This window comes from Atheta coriaria, unplaced genomic scaffold, assembly GCF_025399875.1.
Source record: "Atheta coriaria isolate IRGN ID8LTWV9N9 unplaced genomic scaffold, Caltech_Dcor_3.1 hic_scaffold_1_pilon, whole genome shotgun sequence".
In the NCBI taxonomy this organism is placed as follows: Eukaryota; Metazoa; Arthropoda; class Insecta; order Coleoptera; family Staphylinidae; genus Dalotia; species Dalotia coriaria.
This window is the reverse complement of record NW_027045443.1, coordinates 3,213,523-3,238,130: the sequence shown is the minus strand read 5'-3', so window position 1 is coordinate 3,238,130 and position 24,608 is coordinate 3,213,523. Positions and strand designations below refer to the sequence as shown.

The window sequence follows — 24,608 nt, the reverse complement described above, 5'->3', positions numbered from 1 at the left end:
AGCAACACTATCGAATCCTAAACAGATAGTGCGATGCGACAAAAAGTACAGCGGGGCTAACAACGTCTTTCGCAACATCCTTCCAGCTTTGTACGCGGCGCAATTTGTATGAACGAGCCGCAAAAACGTTACACCACGATCTGAACGCCCGCACGCCTTGAATCGAAAAACCAGCGCGGTAAAAACACCAACAAAATAAAAGCGAACCAGGAAAAAAGATCTAATGAAAAAATGAGGAGACAAATTGGACGCCGAAATAAGTTTATACAATATAAAAGGCATAATGTTCGGCTGGCTATATGAACTAACCGCGTGCGAGTAAAAAACACTTTCAGAAATTCGAGCGAGCACGAAAACCAAATAAAGAAGACTGCGGAGAGCAAACTTGCGAGCGAAGACCGCGAAATAAAGGTCGAAGGCGTAGGCAGGAAAACGAACGCAAGGACGCAGGAAACGTCAGCCAAACTTGATCAGAAGCGACGCACGACAATGACTAGTTATATATAGTACGCGATACATTCGGATGAAGCCTCCGATGGATTCATCCGAACCAGGACGATTCCGTATATCAACAAATAAGCGACGAAAGAATCGTCCTTTCATTCCTCCAGAACGATCATTGAATAAGATGAATCGTCGCGCCCAAATTCGTTGCTTCTCAAAATATCCTCGATTCTTATATCCTGAATAGTCCTAGCATAATCCAGACGTCGTATGTGTTCGTCATATCTTATGGCTGAAGAATACCCGAATGAAAAAAGACGACATTTATACATTAATAGCTTGAATGTTATTAGTGGACTTCTTGCAAGACAGTCCAAAAAAAGAAAATGAGTGATCGCGGACGGCTGAATTTGTAAGAGTAAAAACTTGAGTGGCGGCATAAAACACTTGTTTACCAGTCCCTGGATGTCAAATAAAATCTTGTTAGAGCTTCTCGAAGCGGAATGAGTCTCCAGCCGAGGCGTCCGAGGTCCTGCGCTTGCGAATGCAATTTTTTTATTTAATTAAAATGTAGATGGCACTGCAACCGCAGCGATAAGCAAAGCTAGCTAAATAATGCGATCACGTGCGCACCGTAAATAATTTGCTAGTTTTATTGTTAGATTATTTATTATTCCTAACTGCTGCACAGCGATCGCATCAGCCAGCTCTATCTGGCGCATTTATGATTACGATTACAGCATACTTGGTCTGGGCCCAGAATGTGCTCGCTGGGTGAATGATGGAAGTACATCTGTCAGGCGCAGGAATGGCTTTACTTTACATAAGCAATAAGAGAATCTGTAGATATTTTTTTTGCTGTAGAGTGGCTGGAAAGTTAGTGTTTGAATAGTGAAATAACAGTTATTTAGTTTAGGTGCGTAAAAATTACGTTTCGAAAGCTTGTAATTATCTGTTACAATTCAAGTCCTGATCTGGAATGGAAACAGAACGCAACATAAACCGAAATGTACGATAGAGAGTCAACGAAGACGAAACACGAGATGATGGCGAAAATGGTAGCGAAAATGGGGCGTTGAGGAGCGTAAAAAAACGCATAGCATATTTATACATATTTCGCAACATACATTCCGGTCCGCGAACGCGTGCTCCACATGAAAGATAGCGGATTGCGGGGCGTACGTGGAAAACAGAAACACTGATACATTTAGATGGATGTGCGATTTGTAAAGCGGCTGCGAAGGCGGCGGCGGCCGTTTCGGAGATGTTTCGGCTCACGTGCTGCCGCTTATCGCCGGCCACGGTTCATTGAATGCGCTCGTCAGGGATACAAGGATGCGCCGCCGTTGCATATGTCGGCGGGCTTAATCGAGCGCGTTTTACCCACCACACAGACACACAGAGCACACAAATGCGTAAATCCAGTTTTAATTAATTAAATTTGCCGCAAGTTATTTGACAAACATCCTGCTCAGGTCTCAGGACCCAGGTACGTTCGCTATAATTAAAAACATAGAATTGTGCTCGCACACGGCGACAATATGAGAAGTATTTTTGTTGTTTCTTCTTTCGCTTTCAAGGATGAGAACGAAATTGATTGTTTACCCAGATGTATAATTTATTTTAAAATAAGAAGTTCTTGTGTTCTCTAGTCGTGGGTGGGCATGTCGAGCGCCGGAATGATTTTCATAACAAGCAGTAGTCTTGTTCGCTGCACAACACATAACAATTGCATTGTGCAAGAAACAGCAGCGCGCAATGAAAAACTACCCGGCTCGAGTAGCACGACAATGAATTACCAGCGGTTTATTTCCGCGCGCGCACAATTTTCGAGTCGCACGACTGTTTTTCTCCGAATAAAACATTTGCGCAGTGAGTGGCATTCGTGCTCGACGTGGGGGCGGGCCGCGAGCGACGCAGTAAATGTCTTAAAAGAGCAATTTAAACGCTGTTTGCCCGCAGGTTGCCTTTGAAATCCGGGCGCCGGAAAATTGCGAAACTTGCTGCTCGCAGCGCGGGATATATGTGTGAAAAGCCTCGTCGGAACCTCGCTCGTCTTGAGTTTTAGTCAAAACTCCGCACTTCAACGCACGATCTCATCACGCGTGCATGCATCAACATCGCATTCCTCGCACCATGCCAAAACAATCGGCTCATCGGCGTCGCCGATACCTGATTGAATTCATTAGCGCGCGCTCGAGCGGAAATTAATTACGCGCGCACACCGCCCGCACAAAGTATTAATAACGAGCGGAACAAGTGGCGGCGCACAGCACATCCGCGCGTAATGGAAGAAGCACACCGCGCGCCTTGCCACCGCCTTGGGGTGAGAGGGGGGCGGCTGGCGTCCCAGCCGCCAAGAGCCCGAGAGCGCGCGCCCGCCGAAAGAGCATCTGCTCCTGGCCCGGAAACTTTCTCATTCTAACTTTTAATTATGATTTAGCTACTTTGTTAACTCCGACCGCCTCCACTATGAGAGCCCGTGCGATACGGGCCCCGGCAAGCCGTGCCACGCTACTTCTTGTGTATGTTTATTATCGAGCGAATGAACTCACGCTGTCGTTGTTGAACGCGTGTTCTGCTTGTTTTTGGGAGTGCGCAACCCTTTTTTTCGCCGGCGCCGTCAGAGGGAAATTTTCAAAACACGAGCCGCGCCAAATTAAAAACATGTCCAAACGCGTTGGAATGCCGACGGATGCAAAGCAACGCTTGAATTTTTTTTTCAAGCGTTGGAAGCAAAGTAAAAAGGATTTTTCTGTGTTGCAAAGTGTTACATTGTAACTGCCATTTATTTTATCTGAATATAGGTGAAACAGTTAATGCACTCATATTTGTAATTCCAGTTTTAAGACATTTTAAGATTTTGTTTAGATCCTGTAAAGTTTAAAATAAGGTTTGAATGGATTTTAATCTCGGAATTTGTTTTCGTTGAATTTTAAGATTTTGCTTTATCGCCGTTTTCAGCACATTCAAGCAGTACGCGTGTGACTATCTCAAATATTTCACCGCCTCGACACTTAAGTTGCAAGTGAGCGGCTTACAGCGAGCAAGCGGCTCAAGTCTCTCGAGCATTCGCATAAACAATACTATTAACTGAATGCAATCAGCGTAACCCGCTTGTAAACGCACGTCACACGTAAATTGCGTTAAAGAGATACATCCGAACGCCTGCCGCCGCCGCCGATGTAAACATCGCGCGGGCGAATAAATGGAAAATAAGTAGATAAAACGAAGAGGCACGCGCGCGCTAACTAAATACCCGCATAGGCGAACTAAGTAAAGTGTGTGCGAAACGGGCAATTCGCATTCTACGCGCGCAAGGCCTTTTGCAGGTGAAGCCACCCCGCGGGTACTATAGATTTTCCATTAAACTAGTCTAAGATATCGTCGCGCGAAGTGCTCGGCGCTTGTTGCGAGCTGTATGAGTTGAATAGGGATGTCGCCGGATCAGAGCGCGAGGCTCGGGCGCGATACCTCTATGCAATTAAGTGCCAACAATCGTCCGGAACCGAAACTTCTGGGCGTACTTCGCTCCTCTGCTCCTGGCTCGTTTCAGCATTTCGAAATTATCTGCCATCTTCATGCGTGCAGCGTGTTTTTGCACAAAGAAACTAGATTTCCTCTAAAACTCTCTCGTTGGTGGCCCGCTGCAAATATTAATCGAATATACACGACCTGGTGCCACCGCACAAGATTGGAATCATTTGGAGCGTGTGGCTGGGCGACCGCAGCCAGTTTGTATTGTTTAAGCACACACACTTGATCTGAATGTGCCGGATGATAAATAAATTCGCAAATTGAATTTGTCAGTGTGGTTCCGTGTTGTTGGAGTTGTTCGTGAATGGAAGAGTTGGAGCAAACTGTTGCAGGATTCATGCACTCGGCCGCCCTTCTATGCGATGTCGCTCCAGTTAGTGCGAGCATGCTACGACCCTTAGGTGTGGACGATCGCACACGGCCGCAACCTTATTGAATGAGCATTATCGAACCCTTCGCTTATGAAGCGAGTTGAAGCGGGACACATACGATGGTGGGAAACCCCATTGCTTTCGCACGAACAAACGTGCATGCTAGCCGATATTTAATTTTCCGTTTTCATTAATTCCCGAAGACACGATTACGATGTGCGTCGCGTTATTGTACGCTCGGGGGTGGGCGAAATTGTAATATCGAAATATTACATCCTTAGGGATGCTAATATGAACTGTGCGCCTGTTTGTACACAGCGTTCCTTGACAGAGCGTTTCTTGACGTCGCGACCCTTCCGTAATTAAAATGCACCCCGATTGTTTAGACACGAACTGACGTTTCCATTCCAGTCTTGTCCCATAATAATTAATAAAGTGCTTGCAGGTGATCTACACTGTATTAGAAATCGAAGTTGAAATGAAGTAATTATTTGGTAAATATACTTTGAACACATTGTATATGATGATTTTGGTGAGCAATGTGTGCGTGTTATTTGGGGGAGTCGTAAATCGTACACGAGGGAATATAATAAGAAAAATTCAATTGGGATTTACAGAATCGAATTGTTCATTAATCGTTTTCCTATTTGTTCATAACATACGATGCCTGGCAGGGCACGAGCGAAAGAGGGTGCAATCGTGATTGCACTCGAAACGTACGACTCCTGGCCCGAGCTCGACGCGACTTTGTCGTGATCACCGTGTTCATCGTGCCTGAAGTCGCCACCCCCTGAGCCCGGGCCAAGTACTCGCCCAACCCGACCTTCCTCATGCTCCGCACGCCTCGCTCCAAATCGCGCGCAGTCTTCGGTCGTCGCGCAACTGTCGCACATTTATTGCGGCCGTAAGTTCACGCGCCCGCCCGCCTCCGCCCCAGCTCGTCGGCGCGCGGACCGTAAACGTATGTAATAAGGAGCGAGTAATTGCGCGGCACGCGAGACTTAATGAATTATATCGAGATTTATGATAACGAGCGACCGGCGCGCCGTCCCCGCCGTGTCGTCGCCCCGCGCCTACCTACACCCCCGAGTCTCTATGCTTCCTACACCTACTACGACTATACGTTACATATTTCCGGCCCGTGCGCGTGTTCCTCGGCCGCGTTGCATACGAAGGCGGGACCAACACGAACGCGTTGAGCGGTGAACGGTTTGCGGGCGCGCCGTCCCCGCGCCCTGCACGTGCATGCACGCCGGCGACAATGCGAACCGAAATTCTATTAAATGTACACCCCTCGCCCGCACCGCATCCCTCGCATTCATCAAATGTTAATTTTAACTAATTTACAAACAATATTGTAACAATTAAACGCCTCGAGACTCGAGCCTCGCTATGATTACGGGCATTGTTATTGTTTTCGCCTCGAATATAATATTCATTCATAGCTGATTGAATAAATAAATTATTTAGTGTTCAATTACGTTTTGGGATCACTTTTCCGATCGGTTTGATTCAATATGCTCCGCCCACTTAATTACTTGCGCTACCGCGCGTGCGTCCAGTGTATTCCGGCGGAAAATGATCCAAGGTTCGTAATATTTTTCGACAAACACGCGTTTATAAGCCGTCTGCAAGACAGCGCGAAAAAGTGTCCCTCCAACTTTGACAAAGCACAAATTATTCAACTCAGGTTGTCAGCGAGGGAGTGTCTGCTACGTGCGATGGCCCAAGGCGAATCACAAAAACATTCCGCCTAATTGATACCACGTACAAGTATAGCTGGAAGCAAATACATCGAGAGGAAAATGCTTTTTGGCAGTGACGTTAATTATTTATACGAGCAAAGAAAGTATTTTGTTGTTTATTATTTCAGCGTAATAATCGTAGCGGACTCGACTAACTTTTGTGTTGGCATGTGCTCGATAGAAAGAAAGTTGTTCAATGAATGCTTGAAAAGATCAAGGAAAAAATACAATTGGATTAGTTACAGGGTCATGGGTTATAGTATTTTGGGACTAGGATGTGGTACACACACCATATTGTTGTCCAATATCTTAAAACAGGAGCAGTTCCTTGAAAACTCGACAGAGACGCTACAAAGGACAAAACATAAAATATGCTTTTTTACATCTTTCAGAAGTACCACATGTGATATTGTGTAAAACGTTTTTTTTTTCTCTCAAAAGAGGAAATAATTACAACCACTGAATGGCAATTAAATATTAACGCGCTTCAAACAGGAAATATGCAGTGTCATTCAACGATAAATGTTTAACATGCCCCCGTCATGTTCGCTGAAGAACACGAAGTCAAAATCGATAAAAACTACTATTTCAACAAGCGAGTAGGTGTTCCTACCATAAAAGTGTATTTAACACAACTTTAAACCTAATTAGAACGTGCGGCAATTTAATAAAGCATAGCAAATCACATTGGTGCCGCCGCCATCAAACTGTCCCGGGACCAACCCGTTAACATAGTCCGCATGACGGACGTGACAATGCCGATTGCAATAACAAAACGGCCGCTGCGGCATGTGCACGAGACGTTTTAATTGACCACTTAATTGTTAAAACAGGCAGGACCTCATCGTAAGTATGTAGTCAATTACGTGTGTTTAATTAAAGCCTCTTGGGCCGCTATAGGCGATAAATTGTATTTCAAAAGCGGATACAGGCTGTTTAAGAGTCAGCTCGTCCTCGTATTGAAGAGTGCGACTTTTTGGGCAATGGCTAAATGGAATTTCCGTGAATGGCCGTGATTAGGTACGTGTAGGGTTTCACGTTACGACCGTATCAGGTTTCGGGTTTTGCGTGGTGCGTTTTGCGGCATTTGTTTTCCGATATATGATGTGGCAGGCGATTCACGGAACAAAAACGATTAACAATGGGCGTTCGCCGACGCGTCCGGCATTGCATTTGAGTGGATTAATTGCGATAATGTAATCTGCGGAATAGCGAGAGCCATCGACGTTGGAGTGGTGTATTGGAGGATTGCGCGCAATGGAAACGCCAAATCGGCTATAAAGTCGTGTAAGTCGTAATTTTCGCTGATTTTATTCATCCTTTCGAAGTAGTTATTGAATTGGTATTAATTCTGTTTCGGCGAAATTTGAACAAAGGGCTTATAAATAATAGGTTTTATAGATCAAGTTATTAAAATTATGTAAGTAGGTACCTACTCTGTTCACAAAAAAGTTAAAGAATGGTGTCGATTCACGGTTCGTACAATATAAAACCATACTTTTATCTAAAATGTTTGTTTCACATTTTCAGACTTACTTTGTTGTTGGTTTTTTCTTACTGAAATATCTCAATTCTCTCAAACAAAAATTAATTTTCTTTTCTTAATTAAAAATTCCGGCAAAAACGCGAAAACTAGTGACGAAAAAATTGATTGCTACTCCGATTTAAAAGTGTTTATGTGGTCGTGATGCGTAAAGAGTTTAAAGTATAATCATGACAAAGCAATCAGTAAGCGTGTAACGAATGATTTTCAAAGCACTAAGCAGTAGGGCGAGACTGGACCGAATCGTCCAAACAAACAAAGGATTATAATCGCACTCTATGTGCAGTTAGCAAAGTGATTGACCACAAGCGGGCTCATGCTGCTTGCGTGTTCGGGGAAATTCACATAAAATATGAAGCGCAACAGATGCAATCTTCCTGCTATGCACCAACGTAATTGGAATATTTAAATAAGTATGTGTTGCAACCATGAATGCATACTGTATGCATGAAAAGCCGTTTGGAGTAAGATTAAATCTTTGTTCCTTTTTCAAAAAGATGCTGCTGCTTTTAGGGACAATCCGCAATTACCTAATTAATATCTAGGTCAGAGAAATTAGACGCTAAGGTGAATACAAACCGCCATTAACGAGCATTACGAGAATTTCAGCGTATTGCTGCTTATATTTTTGTGGGAAATCGGCTCTGACAAAATTTAGCCTTTGAAGTATTAATACTAAATACGCCGTAGTATCAGAATCAACTAGGTATATCATTACGTTTAATATCGTTCCACATGCGATGATAAGCGCATCATAAAACTCACGTTTTATAAATATCTTTGTGGAACATGCTGAATTGACAATGCCTCGGGGATCCTTGCACATCGAATATTCCATCGATTTTAATACTATATTTGCCATTACCAGATGTCCTTTGTTTTTGTTATGTTTTGTTATTTTTTGTTCTTGTGTCCTGCTAAAAAGCGTTGAGTAAAATTCAATTTGCGTTCTCATTTGCATGCCAGCAATTAAATAATGCTGCTCTTAAATGCGTATGGTTTCGTGGCGGGCATGATTAGGTTTTGATGTTCTTCTATTGTTTTGTAATAAATCTTTACGCTCGGCAAATGGCATTCGAAAAAAGCCGGAAAAAAATTAAATAAATAACAGAAAAAAAAAACAAGGAAAACAATTACGGTGCGCGTGAGGCACCAAATCGCGCAACGCGAAAGCGCGAGGGGGCGACGCATGCGTGCCGCCGCCGTTTCAAAAGCGCTTCCTCCCCCGATACACACTGTTGCTCTGCACGGGAAACGACACTCGCGACGCCGACGCCGACCGAGGTGGACGTCCCGATACTCCCGACGGTGCGCCAGTGCCAGTTTGTGCATCCCCCAGTTCACACAGTCAATCGCGCGCTTTTTATGCGCTTCGAAAGTTTTGCAAAGTTTGCCAACTGCCGGAACGCGCGTGGAAAATCGCTGAACAATTTTCACAGTGTGTGTGTGCATCATTTAAAAAATCTACACCAAATTTAAATCATAAACCAACCAGCTATAAAATTAATTTTCTGCCGAAAAAAAAACTTTCTTCCCTTGGATTAATTTTTTTGTGGGGTGTAACACATCTACAAGTTTTTTTGAACTGATTTTGTGAACTTTGTGCGATAATTATTCGACCTTTAAAAGTACAATAAAAAACGCAAGAAACAAACTGTAGATGAAGTCGAATCTTTGAGCAAGTGCACACGGAGACAAGTTAAAAGTTGATAGTTGATCGAAAAGTTGCGGAAAAGTTTTGAGCGGGCGCCGCCTCCTCCTCACCGCGTCGTCCTGTTGTCTCCGCGCGGACATCCGACGTCGAGAATGGATAAATTTCGACGCAAGAATTGTCGTCGTCAGAAGAAGAAACCGATAGCGCTGCACTTGGCGTACATCCATCTACTCTTCGGCAGCGTATTCGGCGGTAAGTTTTATCTCTCGCGCTTGACTTTTCCGACTTATTGCCGCGTCTGCTCGCATTCAAGTTGCAACTCGCAACTCGACTTGATTCGAGACTGCTCATGGTCAATTCGTGCAATAAAAATGCAACGAAAATGCAAATTTCGCATTATTACTTTCGGCTCGACCACACGATCGAACGACTTTTGTTTGGTTCACTCCGTGCGGATTACAGGACGCGCAAAAAAAATGAAGAATGGCGTAACAAATAACGCAAATAAAAAAAGGTCTTCGCAAAATATTTGCGAAATTTGCGCCCCAGCGACGAGCAGAAAAATACCGAAAGCAGCGTAAAAATAAATCGTCGTTCTGTGTGCAATTCGTCGAAGGTGGCGGGGAATAAGCAAAAAACGTAAAGTTTTTTTCCTCCTCCATGCGCGTGGAAAAATTGGAATACATGTGACGAAAGTTGGCGCTCGAAAAAATATGATGAAGGTTTCGCATGCACGGTGGAAAATTCGTTTGAGTTTCGTTTGTTTGCTAAACTCCCGAAAAAGTTGGCACACGCGCTCGCGGCGCGTCAAAGAAATGAAAATTTCAAATTCCAAAATTCCAAGATAAACACAACTTATAAGCCTGATAAATACGCAAGTAATTGAACATCCGGGCCGTATTTTCCAACTTCTTAAATCTCTTTTATGTTTTAAACATCTTTGCGCACGCTGACTTTGCGTCGCGAGCGAATTTTATTAAAATCGCTCCAATAATAATCCCCGGATGGTGTAATGCCGTAATTCGCATTTGAATAAATTTCAGTCGCGTGGCAGAGACGCTTTCTTCGCGTCCCGCGGCGTTTCTTTGTTCAATTTTCATATATAGGAGCACAGACTTTCGGAGCGACGTGTCGACGGATAGGTAACGAACACCGCCGCCGCCGCCGAATGTATCTAACACGCCAGGCACGCGGATGCAAATGAATCAGATTGCGACGTAAGTGAAGTGCGCGCCTTGCGGCCGCCAACAACAAAGAAAGCCACGCAGGTATTACGTGCGCCTCGACATAATGCAGCAAACGAACCCTGGCGGCGCTCAAACACTTTCCGAAAACTGCGAGCACCGAATGGATTTCATTGCGGACAGCCACCCCCAGATCCCTGGTGTGGGTGAGCGAGCGCACGCTGCTCGAGATAATTAAACCGGCTTCCTCCGACGTGCGCGATTTCCGCGCGCCGAAATTGACAAAACGGAAGAATCGAAAGAAGCGTCGCACGCAAAGATGAGGCGCGCGCGCGGAAAACTCTCGCCGCACCGAATTCAATTTCGCCGAGCGTATGCGTTTCCGCCGCGCGCCGTTTATCAATTTACTAATGTCTAATAATTCGGCGCGTTTCGTTTTCCAAACGCGCAATTCGAGGCCCAGCGCGCGAAGAGTTTTAGGCGCCCCTAGGAAATGAAAACGATTATGGAGCGGATATTGCCGAAAATCGCTCTTCGCGCCGCGCGTCGGACCGAAACTCGTTTCGTCGAAAACGACCTTTGATAAATTTACTAATTTAATAACAAAATTGAACGTAATCCAATAAACGCACGTCGACAACATGCTTTTCGACTATTTAGCGACACGACTTTACCATCCTAAGGCTCCAAATTATTGCTTTTAGACACGCATAGCTCATCGTCAGAAGTCTAAATAAAAATTTTCAACTATCAAAAAACCAGGAAATACTATAGAAATTCCATGTAAATAACGTGTAAATACACAGCATGAATTCACGAAAATTTACTGTAATAAGATAAAAGAATACTTACAGTCAACCGTATGCGCAGGTAAAGATGATTTCCCCGGAAGTATTTTAATTACGCCAACTGCGCGTGTGGAAATGTTGAAGGATTGTAGGACAATAAACGTGCCGTTGCAAAATCTGCAAAAAACATCCAGTTTATTAACATAACAACCTGGCTCCCCACTCGCCGCCGCCCCCGACGTCATCGCGCGCGGAATCCGCGCCTCAGCTTCCACCTGGCTGGACGTTTTATTTAATTAAAAATTCCGCCGCGTAATGAATTGCGCGCGTCCGAGAGACAAAAGACGGACGAGCACACACGCATGTCGGCGCAGATTGCGATTCGGGGGCGCATGCATGAGTGCACGGATGAATTTGCGGCCGTTTAGTCTCGCGGCGGGCGAGATTTCTCCCTCGGAGTCCCTTGGAGATTAATTAATGCAAAAATTAACTCGGTACGCTTTTTTTGTTTTCTCCGCATTACCGAAAGCCTTGAGGTTTTTTTTTGGCGTGTGTGCACGACTCGTGAAAGAATACGTTAATATACTAATCATGATGTGCTACAATGATTTTAGCATGAGCGTATATTTTTTTTGTGGGATTTTGGTGCAATCTCGCTGCACCTAACCAGCGGGTTGAATTTCACATGAGCATGCGGCGCAGCGTCGAAAAGCTATTCATTAATTCACACTCGACCCAATATCCGACTCGTTCCGCTACTGAGTTTCTCTAAGATGTTATCTTTGGTTCGACATGTGGACGACTTAAATAAACGAACTCGCTGATTGATTTAACGTGGCATCCTATTTTTAAAACAAACGCGCACTATGCGTTTCATTAGCGGACGCGCCGCCCCTCATGCGATGATCCAGTGAGATACAAATATTTTCGAATCGAGTTTTGTAAACGAAAAAAATTCAATACAAACACGGTGTGTGCAGCGGCACAAGCAGCAGCTAACTGATGCTCTTTACAAGCGACAGTTTATGTACATAAACAGATGTTTTCTCATCATCTTCTTGTTTTCCGTGTGATAAAAGTCAAGTAGTCGAGACATGCACTACACTGTTTACACTAGAATGCATTTGTTTTCAATTTTCAATTGCAAACTTTGCATTCGGCAAACAGTTTTATCTATTCCATTAAAAGTTCGCCATTTTAAATATTAACGTCTCATTGTTTTCGGTAGGTATTCGGTGCGTTTTTAATTAAATCCGCGCGTGCATAATTTTTGTTTTCGTCGAAGTTAATTTGTGTAAAATTAGAGTAGCATCTCATATTCACAAGCGAGTGCGTAACTGCAAGGAAATTGGTGACCAGAATTGTATTAAATTAATTTTAATTAAAGTGAGCTTGCGCGCTTGAGGATTTTCCGCGCGGAAGTTGGCGCGTCGTGTCTTGCGCAAGCGTTTCTTAATAACAATCAACGCGCTAATTAAATCGAAAGGTTGAAAAGCGTCTAATTGCCACGCCGACGCCGGCGACATGTTTGCACCGCCGCGTCGCATTAGTTAGTGTCTGTTAGTTATTAGAAAACCTATCAATTAACGCGCGGCTTAAGCGGGAGTCCTTCGCGCCCCAGGGCCCCGGGCAATTAATTACTGACGGCGGATGGTCGTACTGCGGGCGCGTAAAATAATCATGGGAATTTCGAGTGTATCGACATCAAAACCATACTTTTCGTTGAAACACGTCGCCGTCGGCGAGGGATTTGCAAGCGCTACGTTGATAACTGCCGAAAAATGAATTATTTATCTCGACGCACGAACAAATTGTCCAAATATGCAGCAGCCAGAGTTATTATTGAACACATTGGCATTGCGTAGGTACGATGTTACACCTAGAAACACGCTTAAGTGGACGGAAATATTCGAAATGCAAATTGAAACGCAGAATCAAATCGTACATGTTTGAAAATTTAAATTTTTTTATGTTTTCGTTACAGATTTTTGCATGATTTTTTCGCCGAACGGCGAGAATTAATTGAACGCGAAATATGCGGCCGGCAAAAAATTGGTTTTAATTGTTTTAAGTGCGGCGTGAATTACGCCGGCTGCAAAATGAACAATATATTAACTTGGAGAGTGTGGGGTTGAGGGTGGGTGCTACCATGATACGTGTCTGTGTCCATCTGTTAATACGGGCGCCCCTCGAGCGCAACCAAGGCGACCCTTCTCCCAAGTCGGCACGACATTAGCGTTAAAAGTATATTATAACTACACTTGCGCGCGGGCTACCAGTATCGTCTGCTCGCACGCACGTCCACATCTCTCACCCTTATTAGTCGCCCCCTTGGTGGCGCGGCTCCCCAGAGCAAATAAATAATACTTTGTGGGCCGGCCGGCCGGCGCGCCGGAGTTTGAGCCGTCAATGCGCTTGAGTCATTCCGACCTAGATAACCTTTTGTTTTCGAAAACAAGCGAACGAATTTGCGAATTTGTGAATTGCAATTCGCTGAATTGAAATTGTGCAATACGGACCAACGAGAAACCCGTACCGCGATGATTTAATTAAAACTTTTTAAATTAGTTCCAGAAGGGTTTGTCAAACTTTTATTTTTTCTCGGCAGCGCGCGAGCGTGGAAAAAAATGTGCTGCTTTTTAGGAGAAGACTCCCAGCAGGCGCCGCCGTAACTGATGTCGATGAGGTGAGCTGATGGTATTAAACAAACAATCATGCGATGAACATCTCCAGCTCCTTGATGTCAGAGCCGGAGACTTAGAGTTTCCGGATAGGCGCGCTTCGTCATATTAGACTTGGCCATGTCTATCGATCAAAGTCAATAAATAAAATCATTCTCTTCCAATGACGGAGGTATTGCTTTCGGAAGGCAACCACATCAAGGGTGCCAAAAAAGCACTCCCTCGAACATACGAGAGAAAAAAAACCGTGTTATTACAAACTTCGGTTTACAAACATTCGAAACCCATTTGCATTAGTCTTCACACAGTAAACACACACACATTTTACACTGGGTTTTATTTTATTTTTAATGTGTCCTGGATGCTCGCAATTGATTCGAGTGTAGGTCGAAGGTATATTTGGATGACTGACTTGGAGCGGCTTCTAATGATGTAGTGAGAATTTTGATATTAATTCAATACAATTTGTTGTTTTATTCATCAACTTAACCATCAAATAATGAATGTGCGGTGACAAAAAAACCAATGATAAAACAAAACGAAAATTACAGTCGTGTTGTTTTAGTCGGATTAAAACAACCAGTTGTGGGACGTTGAGCACTAACTGGCAGGCGGGCGCGGAAAGTTATTTTCCACGCAAAATAAATAAATGTCGCTCGGTGAACTTTGTGTGAAAGTTGATGTGTTTATAAGCATCACTCTCGAAACCGAACTCTGAAAAAACAATTATCGTCATTACCAATGACACGAAAATAAATTGCAATCATTCCGTTAAGTGTACAGTAATTTCAAGCCGTATTTCAATGGTACGTTTTTTGTTGTTCTTATAGGCGATATACCGTCGTCCTTTGTTGTCTCAATGAATTGAAAAGTTTCTCTAAAAATTCCCAAAACTCCGTGAATAATGCATGAACCGTTTTTTCTTTTTACTAAGTGAACATCTTCAAACGCGCGAAAATGCTTTATTATGTTATGCACATTTAATTAGTGCGGCAAAAAAGAGCCTTTGATGCATTATTAAGCCCCCGACAGCGCTGTGATTGCAAAAATTTTTCCGCGGATTGGCGTCCTGCATCAAAAAATCGCCCGAAGCTCGTTTGTGTCGCCGGTGAAAATATCGAAAGCTCTAGTTCTGAAATTGGCAGCGCGTATAAAACATAAAACATGTGTGTTAAATCATAAAAAGCTACTGCGCGACGCGTTGATTGTCAACTTCCGCGCGTGCTTTGATGGCCGGAATAAAATAGGAATTAAACATTTTGGGCATTATGACCTGGCACATAATTTTCGCCCGCCGTCGCGCATGCATATAATTACGCGTGCGTTTTATTGCTGCGCGCTGAACAAATAAACGTCAATGCCTTTATGCCTATTTAACTATGATCGCTGGGCGCGTCGGCAATAATTGTAATCATTAATTAACTTGTCACATAACGCGTTGTTTAATCAATCACGCATTTTATCATCGCGCATGTACGCGTTCGCATCGAGAGGCACTTGAAATAGCGTCGCGTGTAAAACTCCACGGCGCCCTCCCCTCGCGCGCGCTACCATAATTAATTGAATATTTTTCGCTTCGTCAATGTTTAATTTCGTGTTGTGGGAGTTTGCGTTCGGCTTGGGACAAGTTTACATAGATCGACAAGCTTCGCCGGGCGATATCAGCGCTGGCAGCGTGTAATTACGTGTTTATTCAAATGCGTATTGAAATTGGAAGAATTTCCCCAACGCAATTTGCACATGCGCTCGCACGCACTACCTACAATTTGTATCCAAACAGTAATTTAAATTGACGCGGTGTTTCCCCCGAAGAGAATCAAATGTTGATGATTTTGATGGTTTAATCGAATAGAATAGAAGAAAGAAGAAGTGAAGAAGCACTTCACTTGTTGGGCATTCGATTTATTAACATGATTATGATTACCGGTTGGATTATTAAATTATCCGTCGATGGAAATTAATGTCGCGTTCCTCCCACGGAACATCTGCGCGATTTTCCATCGTTACAGGAACCGGAAAAGTCGTGCCTTGCCGTGAGGTTCACTTGTTGGGCGACGTTACACGTATCACATCCCCGGCGGGACACACCCCTTCCGCCGTCGTGGGCCTACAATTTATTTAGCATTACCGTATAATTACCAGCGACAACGAGTATATCGGTGCGGGTGATAAATGAACAAGAAGGGCCGCTGGAGGGGGCGCTCAGCGGGGTAAAATAGAAAATACAAACCCCCCGACAATGAATACACCATCGCTCTACTACTAACCTGCTTTGGAGTTGATTATAAGTATGAATGTGTATGTATATGAGTCCGGGGGTAGCACCCTTAGATGCTAAAGGGTGAGTCTTGGCATCATGCTGGGTGATGGTAGTACATCAACAATCGATGCGGAATGAATGCTAGAATTGACGATGTACTGTGGCGGCGCGCATTCTCTCGCGTTGAATGCAAAGAAAAGAAAGTGTAGAACAATACGGAAAACAAAAACGGGGTGCGCGGTTAATTTTCCGTGCGCTGATTAAAACGCGCGAGCGGCGCGTGCGACATAACTGGAGCTGGAACGGAATGCGAACGCAGGCGAAACATCCGCGTGCCAGTGTCGAGAAGAAACAGGAAGCTTGCTTCCGAGGATTGGCAACAACGAGGAAAAACGCGATTTGTATTAAAATTTCAAGCGCTTCATAAAATTGAAAATTTAATAAATTAAAAGCATCATCACAAAAGTAAGGAAACAAAATAAAACGTTCGCATTAAAACGCAAAAACAACGTCAACCTGAAAACAAAACATTCTAAAAATGCGATAAACCATCGTCACAATACCGGATAAACAAAACACAAAAAATGATGAATAGATTCTTTTATAAAAATATTCAAAGTTGGAACCTTTTTGGTGTATTGGCTTTGTTTTTTTACAATGGCGTGTGATTTCACATCGTTTTTGACAAAGTTTCCCCCGCAAAAACATAGAAATTGAATATCGATAGCAACGCCTAGGTGACTAGCACCTACCTCCCTTATGTAAATGACAGAATTAAAAATTGTTTCAACTGTTGGCATGTTTTTAAATAATGTTAAATAAATATTAATTCTACCGCCGACCACAAACGTACAAACAAAAAACTCTGTTTTTTTTTTATTTCCGTACGTTTTAATGCATATTAAACCACCTTTCGTAACGAGGCGCGCTACCGCGACGCAAATAACACGAATAAAAATAAAATATAAAAAACAGGTGTATCAATTAAGCGACTGCGTGAAAAAGAGGACGTGCAGTCGCAGCGCGGAAAGCAACAAGGGTTGTTTTAATGACACCGAATTGCGCCACTAAGTAATATAATGTTGCTTTATGTACTTCGCTCGGCTGGTCTACTCCACCCCCATTACGTCGCGGCTTTGATATTAAAAATGCGCGAGACAAAATAAAGAAAACGACTCGAACAACAAAAACAAGGCTTGATTCACGTGCTTACGCGACTGGTGAGTGCATGTGCATGGGGAAAGCACATTAATACAAGTGTTATGAGGGTGACAAAAAAAAACAAAAACAAAGACGGAGGAAATATGAAATGTCGAAGGGTCGGTTCGGCTAGCGCGCGTTTGCTATCATTGCAATAGGAAGTAAATTGAATTTAATATCAGTTTTTATGAGCCATTAGGTACCGAACGCACGACCCGAAGCCACCCCCTCGCCCACCACCCCACGCTGCGCACTGGCGCAGTGAACGCGCACAAATGTTACGTACTCATTACGTATTCATATGTTTCGTAAAATGTGTAAGGGGGCCAGCTGTAGGTGCGTATACGTGTGTTATTTATAACAAGTTCGTCAAACACGAGTGTCTTAAGTGAAAAAATACATTTGCGTACGTGCTGCCACGTAAAGCCTCAGGGCGAACTGGTTGGCTGTTTGGAAATTGGTGGAGGCGCCGGGCTTCCCTGGCGTCATTAACTCGCCGCGTGTTTTATTATTAATATGTGGCACGCATCCCGATACCCATCGCGTATACACACGCTTAAATCATTCATGCGTGTGTTGAGGTTTCTGTGTGTGTATGCAAATTTCCTCTAATAACTTAACACTCACTTTAAACCGGTCCGAGCGCCGGCGGGTTTCACCTCCGCATGTACATAAATATGACGATAACGCCGGTTGTTTAACGATATTAGAATATTATAATAGCGCACGAATTTCCTTAATAAATTGTGCGCGCGCGTATTCGTTTGTCCTCGTTTTTCCGGGCCGCGGCTGACAGGAAAGTAAGACGGGCGGAATTTCGGCGGCGGCGGCGAAAAAAAGCGTTTAAGCAAACGTCTGTCGGCGCAAAAATACGCGCTCGGACGGCTTTGCCTCGCCACGTACGTAAATATATTTACGAGATTACGAGATTAATGCGCCGCTAAAAACAAAAAGAAACGCGCACGGGCGCACACGGACGCAGCCGGGGGTGGCGCGGGGCTAAAGCGTTTCCTCCGAAACGGTCTCGAGTCGACGCTTTTATTATTTATTCGCGTGCCGGACGGTAATTGGATTCGTATGCACCGCCGCTGCCGCCGCCAACCGTCTGATTCATTGACTACGCACAGTTGGGCCGCATTCCTTTTTTTATTCAATGCCGAGCGCATAGTAAATTCCGCACAAATGTAAAAAATTCAAATTTGAGTGAACGTTTGTTTGTGTCTCGATTGCCTCTCGATTCGGCTCGGGGTGCGCAGATCAAAGCTGCACTTCCGAGTCTGGTCTGGCAGCTAATTGGATCGATGGGGTATTCTAGTTCCGTTTTTTTCAAACTGTGGTGGTGTATGTTTTGGGTCCCAAAACTAGAACTAAACTCTAGTAAGCACGATAGAGATGTATCCCATGCTTCATTTTCTTGGCGAGCAGCGCGTTTTTTTCTTCCCTCACGCGTATAAATTTGCAACATGAGCTTGCCGCTCCCGGCTCCTCTCGAACCCGGTCGTAACTCAGTATGGGCGCGCTGCCCGGAGTGTGGGTAATAAAAATACATAAAGCATATTTTACGAGCTTACGACGCTAAAAATTTCGCGCGTCATAATAAATATATCGGCGCATAAGCCGCGAGTTAAGTGGGCCGCACCGAAAAAAATCGCACAAAAAATCCCCACATACACTCGCCGGACCGGAAAAAATACGTTCTTTATGGGCGCGCTCGCGCACGCCGCCTCCGCCCGAGAATAAGACACACGTATCGCGAAAAATTACGTGCGCGCATTAAACAATATCCCGTCGCGCCACGTTCTGGTAAAATGCTAATAAATAACGCGAGATAATTGCTCGTTCAACAAATAAAAAACGCACCCACCAAAAAAAAAACAGCACCCGGCGCGCCCGGGTTATTCGGTTATTTTTCATCGTAATCCTTTAAAATTGCGCTTAGCCCTACCAATTAAAAAAAACACCCGCGTCTATAACGAGAAATTTTATTAGCAAAAAATGTCGGCGAGCAAACGGCGCCATTATTTCACAATTCGGTTAGAGCCAGCCTCTGCCCGGTCGGCAAACAATAAGACCCTGGGCCGTGCGCACCGAAACCCACCGAAATACAAATACAGCAGCCAATATAGCTAGGAAAATTATTATGGTACTATCGAAAGCATGCGCGGACGCCGAAAAGCTCATTATTAATCAAAGCCGGACAGAGTAGCCCCCGACGGATTTGCGGCGTTCGTATTTGCGTTTGGCGTGCACATCAATTCGATAAACTCGCAAATTTCCATTAATGCCTTGATCATTTTTATCCCTTTATCCCTTTGTTGACTTTCGTTCGGTTTGTGCGGCCCGCGCCGCTGAATCTATCTGTTTAACGTTTAACTAATGCGCGCACGCAGACGCGTTCGCGCCCGACATAATAGATGCGATTATGGCTATGTGAGGCGATTAATTTCGAAATTTCCTAAATCGAAACGCGTCGACGCGTCGACGGCTATGTGTCGCGCGGATGCAGCTGGGCGCTGCTTTGCTAATTACGGCATAAGTTATGCGACATGGTCGGGTCGGCGGCTTCCCGCAGTTTGTGTTTCGTCTGGGATCAAATATTCAAACGTTTCTCGGCACGTATCGGCAGGATTACCAATTATTCAATATTCCAATTCCCGATGTCACTATTTGTCCCCAACTCACGGTAAAAATCGATTTATTTCATTAAAAAGTCAAGTATGCATGCATGGATGAGTCATCGCTACACATGCATTGAGTTGCGGTACAAGTTCCAAGCGCACAGGTACTTCGACGACCATTACCAACTTTTTTTTTTCATGTATATTCTGACTCAGCACGTGTGTGTGGAAGTAAAACTTCAGAAACTTAACTTTCAATGTCCGAATTAGCGACGCGGCCACACGACAATAAATAAATACGTTTCGTGTCTATAATAAACCGATAGACATCTGGGCGGTTTGTCGTCGTCGACGGCGGTGCGCTCGACATGTTCGTGGCTTCCAGTGCGGTGCGGTTTTCGTCGGCGTGTTTGCGTATCGCACCCTGCGACAACTCGCCGACGTTCTTATTAACTTTCCCCCTCAAATCGACGGCACTTTTCCAGCCGGCCTCGGCAGACAACAGCGAACGAATTGAATTACGGCGCTCGGCCACGAACTTGCAACTTACTGTAATTGATAAACGCGTCACGTGACTCGAACGCAACTTCTAAATTGGTTTTAATTCATCCAACCCCCCGCGACCCCAAACCGCAAACAACACACATACAGTACCCGGACGTACACTAACATCATCGCATCCACTTAGTCGCACGTCATCTTCGTGCGAAATCAAAAATATGTTCCCTCCAACATCGACACCAGTAATTACAGTACAAGAACAAAACACGACGGAATAAATAAACCGCGAGCGGGATCGTCTAGCGAAAGCTGCACGCTTGAATTAATCATTTAATCATGCTTAATTGTTGATTCACACATTGCTACTAATCGCGCCTCGTGCACGCATGAAATTACCCATTAAGTATGATAAACGAGTGCGCCGTCTTCCCCTCTCCGATCCTTCGTCTTAACGCGTAGCGTAATAAATTAGCAATTGCTCGCTTTATGACGAGTTAAATGAGATGCTGTGGAAGAAACACCCACAGTACGACTGTATGTGAAATGCCTTCCTTGTTCACAACGGCTCGTTGAATACATTACGCCGATTAAAATTTCACTTGTAATTGAATAAGTGCAAGCCGGGCGCTGAATAAAGGGCCGGTCGATTTTAATAACGCTAGATTAAATTAAATCGCTCTGATGTTACCGGCACGAATGGGTTAATAATTGATGAGGACTCTCTAGTACTACTGCATGGATGTGTCAATCTAGACACTAGTTTTTTATTCATCTCATTCAAAATATAAAATACCGAAAATATTTAAATACATTTAAAAATAGATTTTTACAGAAATACATTACATGTGGATATGCGATCCTTTATTATTAAAGAAGTACTCGCTTTAAAATATATATGAATGTAAAATATATAATTTCCGGTTAATTTAAAACTTCCCTATGGATAATTATATTTTCCTAATTTTATTTCCAAATCCAATATTAACTCAAATTATTTTATATTTCAGTGCATTTTGCACGCATTCATAATTAACTTATGAATATTGTGAATTAATGTTAATGCCTAAATAAAAAACTAGTGTGAATTCGGCGATTTATTGGGAATTCTTTAAATATTCATTAATCAAAATATTTAGCTCCGTGCGCGTTAATATTTTCGCATGTTCAAAGTGTAATTCGAAATGTTGGCGTTTTTTTTTCCGCTCTAATGCGAACGCGGACGCACTATAAATTTAGATTAATAAAACGGGCGAAAAGTTGGCGCGCACATTTATTACTTTATATTATAGGATAAATTGCTGGCAGGTAAATGTGAATGACCGAGCGTTGTCCTGCTTAAGAATAAATTCATTATACGCGCGAGTTGCACCATTCTCTTCTTTGTGTTCGCGTGCAGCCCCAAGCGCAGGCAGCGCCAACTTACTTCGATATGATTCAACTTTATTTTGGATTGTTTGCGAGTTGTTTGTTGATCGTTAAACGAATTGCGAAATTGCTTTACTGCCCGCTTGCATTTGTTTAAGCGCACGGCGTGCGCTCGTATGAGTTGTAGGTAAATATCGAATACATGCTGTGCGTCCGTTATTTTTTATTTGTCAGCGCACAGAGCTGGAAACGCGCAAGTTGTGAATTATGAAATGGGAAAGCTGTTTAGCGTGTCTACCTAAATAGGATACAAGTGCAATGTTTCGCAGCCGTGTTTTAAATAATCCCAAACTTTTCAAACTTTGCCACCGCACGCAGATCTGAACTAAATTTAATGTAGGTATGTTTGCATTAAATATTAAATTGAATACATGTGTAACTCTTCAAGCAAACGAGTTTATTGTGTTTTCGTGTTTTTATTCGTTTGAAAGGAGTGTTTTTCAAGCCGGGCACGAAAGGTGGAAGTATTTCTTATTTGTTTGACTTGTGGTAATATTAAAATCCACTCGGGTGACGGAGGTCCCTGCGAAATATTCACCGATTGAAAGCGGACAATTGTACAGTGTAAAAAGGCAAGTTTTCTTTTATGAAAATTCACAACGAGGGTCGGACATAGCGCGACCCACTTCATCGACACTCGCCCGTACAACGCGGAGGCGCCGGCAAGCTTGATGTATTCAGAAGCACGTCGTGCGGCGGCGGCGCATCTCTCGATAACTCCCCGGACGCCCAAACAGCTGACGGCTCACCTAACGGCGACGAGATAACGAACTCGCACAAAAGCATTAATATTTCATTATGGTGTGCATAAAAGGCGCAGTAATTCTGCGCGCCGATAAGCACGACAATAAAATATACATGCGTGTGAGATGCGAGGTGAAAAAATCTCCTCTTTGTGCCGGGACATAAAAAGTAAATTTTGCAGTGTGTATTCTTTGAGTATAGCACAACGCCGACTCACAGGTATACGCATAAAGCGTTGTTTTTACATAAATTATCATTTCCGCATAGTCACCGGACATTAAAAAAAAAATTTACTACACTGTATTACTTTTAATTGCATTCTGGTATCACCTACTTTGTCGAGCAGGTTTTGCTTTAATTATAACGAGCAATAAATGCGAGCCGTTGGAGTCTGCGGATCAATAATGAAGAACCGTTTTCGATTACAACTTACTGCCTGCGTGATTATCCGCAACTTGGGCAAACTTTTCGGTCGCGCCCACATTTGCAACTTCATTATTCATAACTTGCGAATAACGGCATAATTATGGTGTAACCGGCTCCGAGGGTCGGCAACTATTCCGAGCACGTCGGAGTCGGTTAGCAACAAACGTTGAAATAAAGGCCGATTGACGACGTGCTTTACATCTCCGTCGAATTCAATTTCAGCATTTTAAACCACGTTCATGAATATTTCGAGCGAAGCAAATGATATAGGGGGAAGTCCCCTAGTGGCGGACACCTAAGGTTATTTATAAATAAATCAAAAAATATTTGAAGAAATGTTAATTACATTATGACATATAGTAGATAACAAAGTTAGAAATCAAATTAAAATAACAAAAATGCAACCTCTGTTATAAAATAATTAATACTATCGATCAAACTTTGGTAATAAAAAGTATAGTTTTAAAAAGTGGCACCTAGTACCGGACACATATTTGTGCCATACCCCTCTCACCGGACATTTCAAATATGTCATATGGTTAGGTAGTCTACCTTGTTTGGTATTATTTATGGGGCGGTGGGGGGTGGGGTGATAGAATTTAATGATTTAATCAACGGATTTAACACACTGACTAGAAGCAGCCCGTGAATGCATACATCCACTAGCTAATGTGTTCATTTCAGTTACAATGAATACTTTAACTACGAATTTTAGCGAATGTATGCATTGACTAGTAAATGTGTACATTTACTAATTGTATGCATTGGCTGCAACATAGCCATCTCCTCACTCTCTCTCTCTCACAAGAAATATCAATATGTTTACTGTCCGGCGCTAAGGGACAACTTAGTGTCCGGTGCTAAGGGACAGACATTTTCGTTCATTAGGTGGTTCCTACTAAAATTGTTTAAAAAATCTAATAATATTCTACCATTTTACGGATAACAATAAAGTACTACTTTTATCTTTGAATCCCCCTCAAATGTAAATGCATAAATATACTAGAATTACTTACATTGAAATTTAGGTGACGTCGTGAGTTTGCGCCTGAAACAGCAAAAAACAGCTCCCGCCGTGGCCGTGTGCGTTACCGACGAGCCACGTCGAGTGATCCTGTACCTGTGTGCCCCCCGCGCCCCTTTCACTTGTTTTTTGAAATGAAAAGATTTAAACTAGCTCAAATAGTACGAGTGTCCGGTGCTAGGTGCCGTCCGGCGTTACGGGACTTCCCCCTAACAACAACAACAGCAATAGAAAAAAATGTTTGTAATCATTTTGTACGATCATGTTTCATTTTGAATGATTGATAAATAATGCATGCATGAATGAAGAGACCCTGTCAATAATTAAACAGCCAACACACGCTGATATTTATATAAATAATATTGATACAAACGCGGTACGGCAGCAGAGTATGTTTACCAGACCTCATCCTGGTTCGCCCTCAGGACGATACTGTTATTGTTCGAGTGAGAATCTGATTCAT

General features: G+C 43.4%; 1 protein-coding gene across 2 annotated transcripts in view; it reads left to right on the top strand.

Moving 5' to 3' along the window:
- The first annotated feature begins 8,913 nt into the window (after positions 1-8,913).
- Positions 8,914-24,608, top strand: part of LOC135795399 (protein amalgam-like) — a 42,407-nt gene continuing 26,712 nt past the window's right edge. For both annotated transcript variants that reach the window (XM_065307082.1, XM_065307090.1), the window contains exon 1: positions 8,914-9,546. In XM_065307082.1, the coding sequence (XP_065163154.1) occupies positions 9,447-9,546 (100 nt within the window). In that variant the 5' untranslated portion in view covers positions 8,914-9,446. The remainder of the gene's footprint in view (positions 9,547-24,608) is intronic.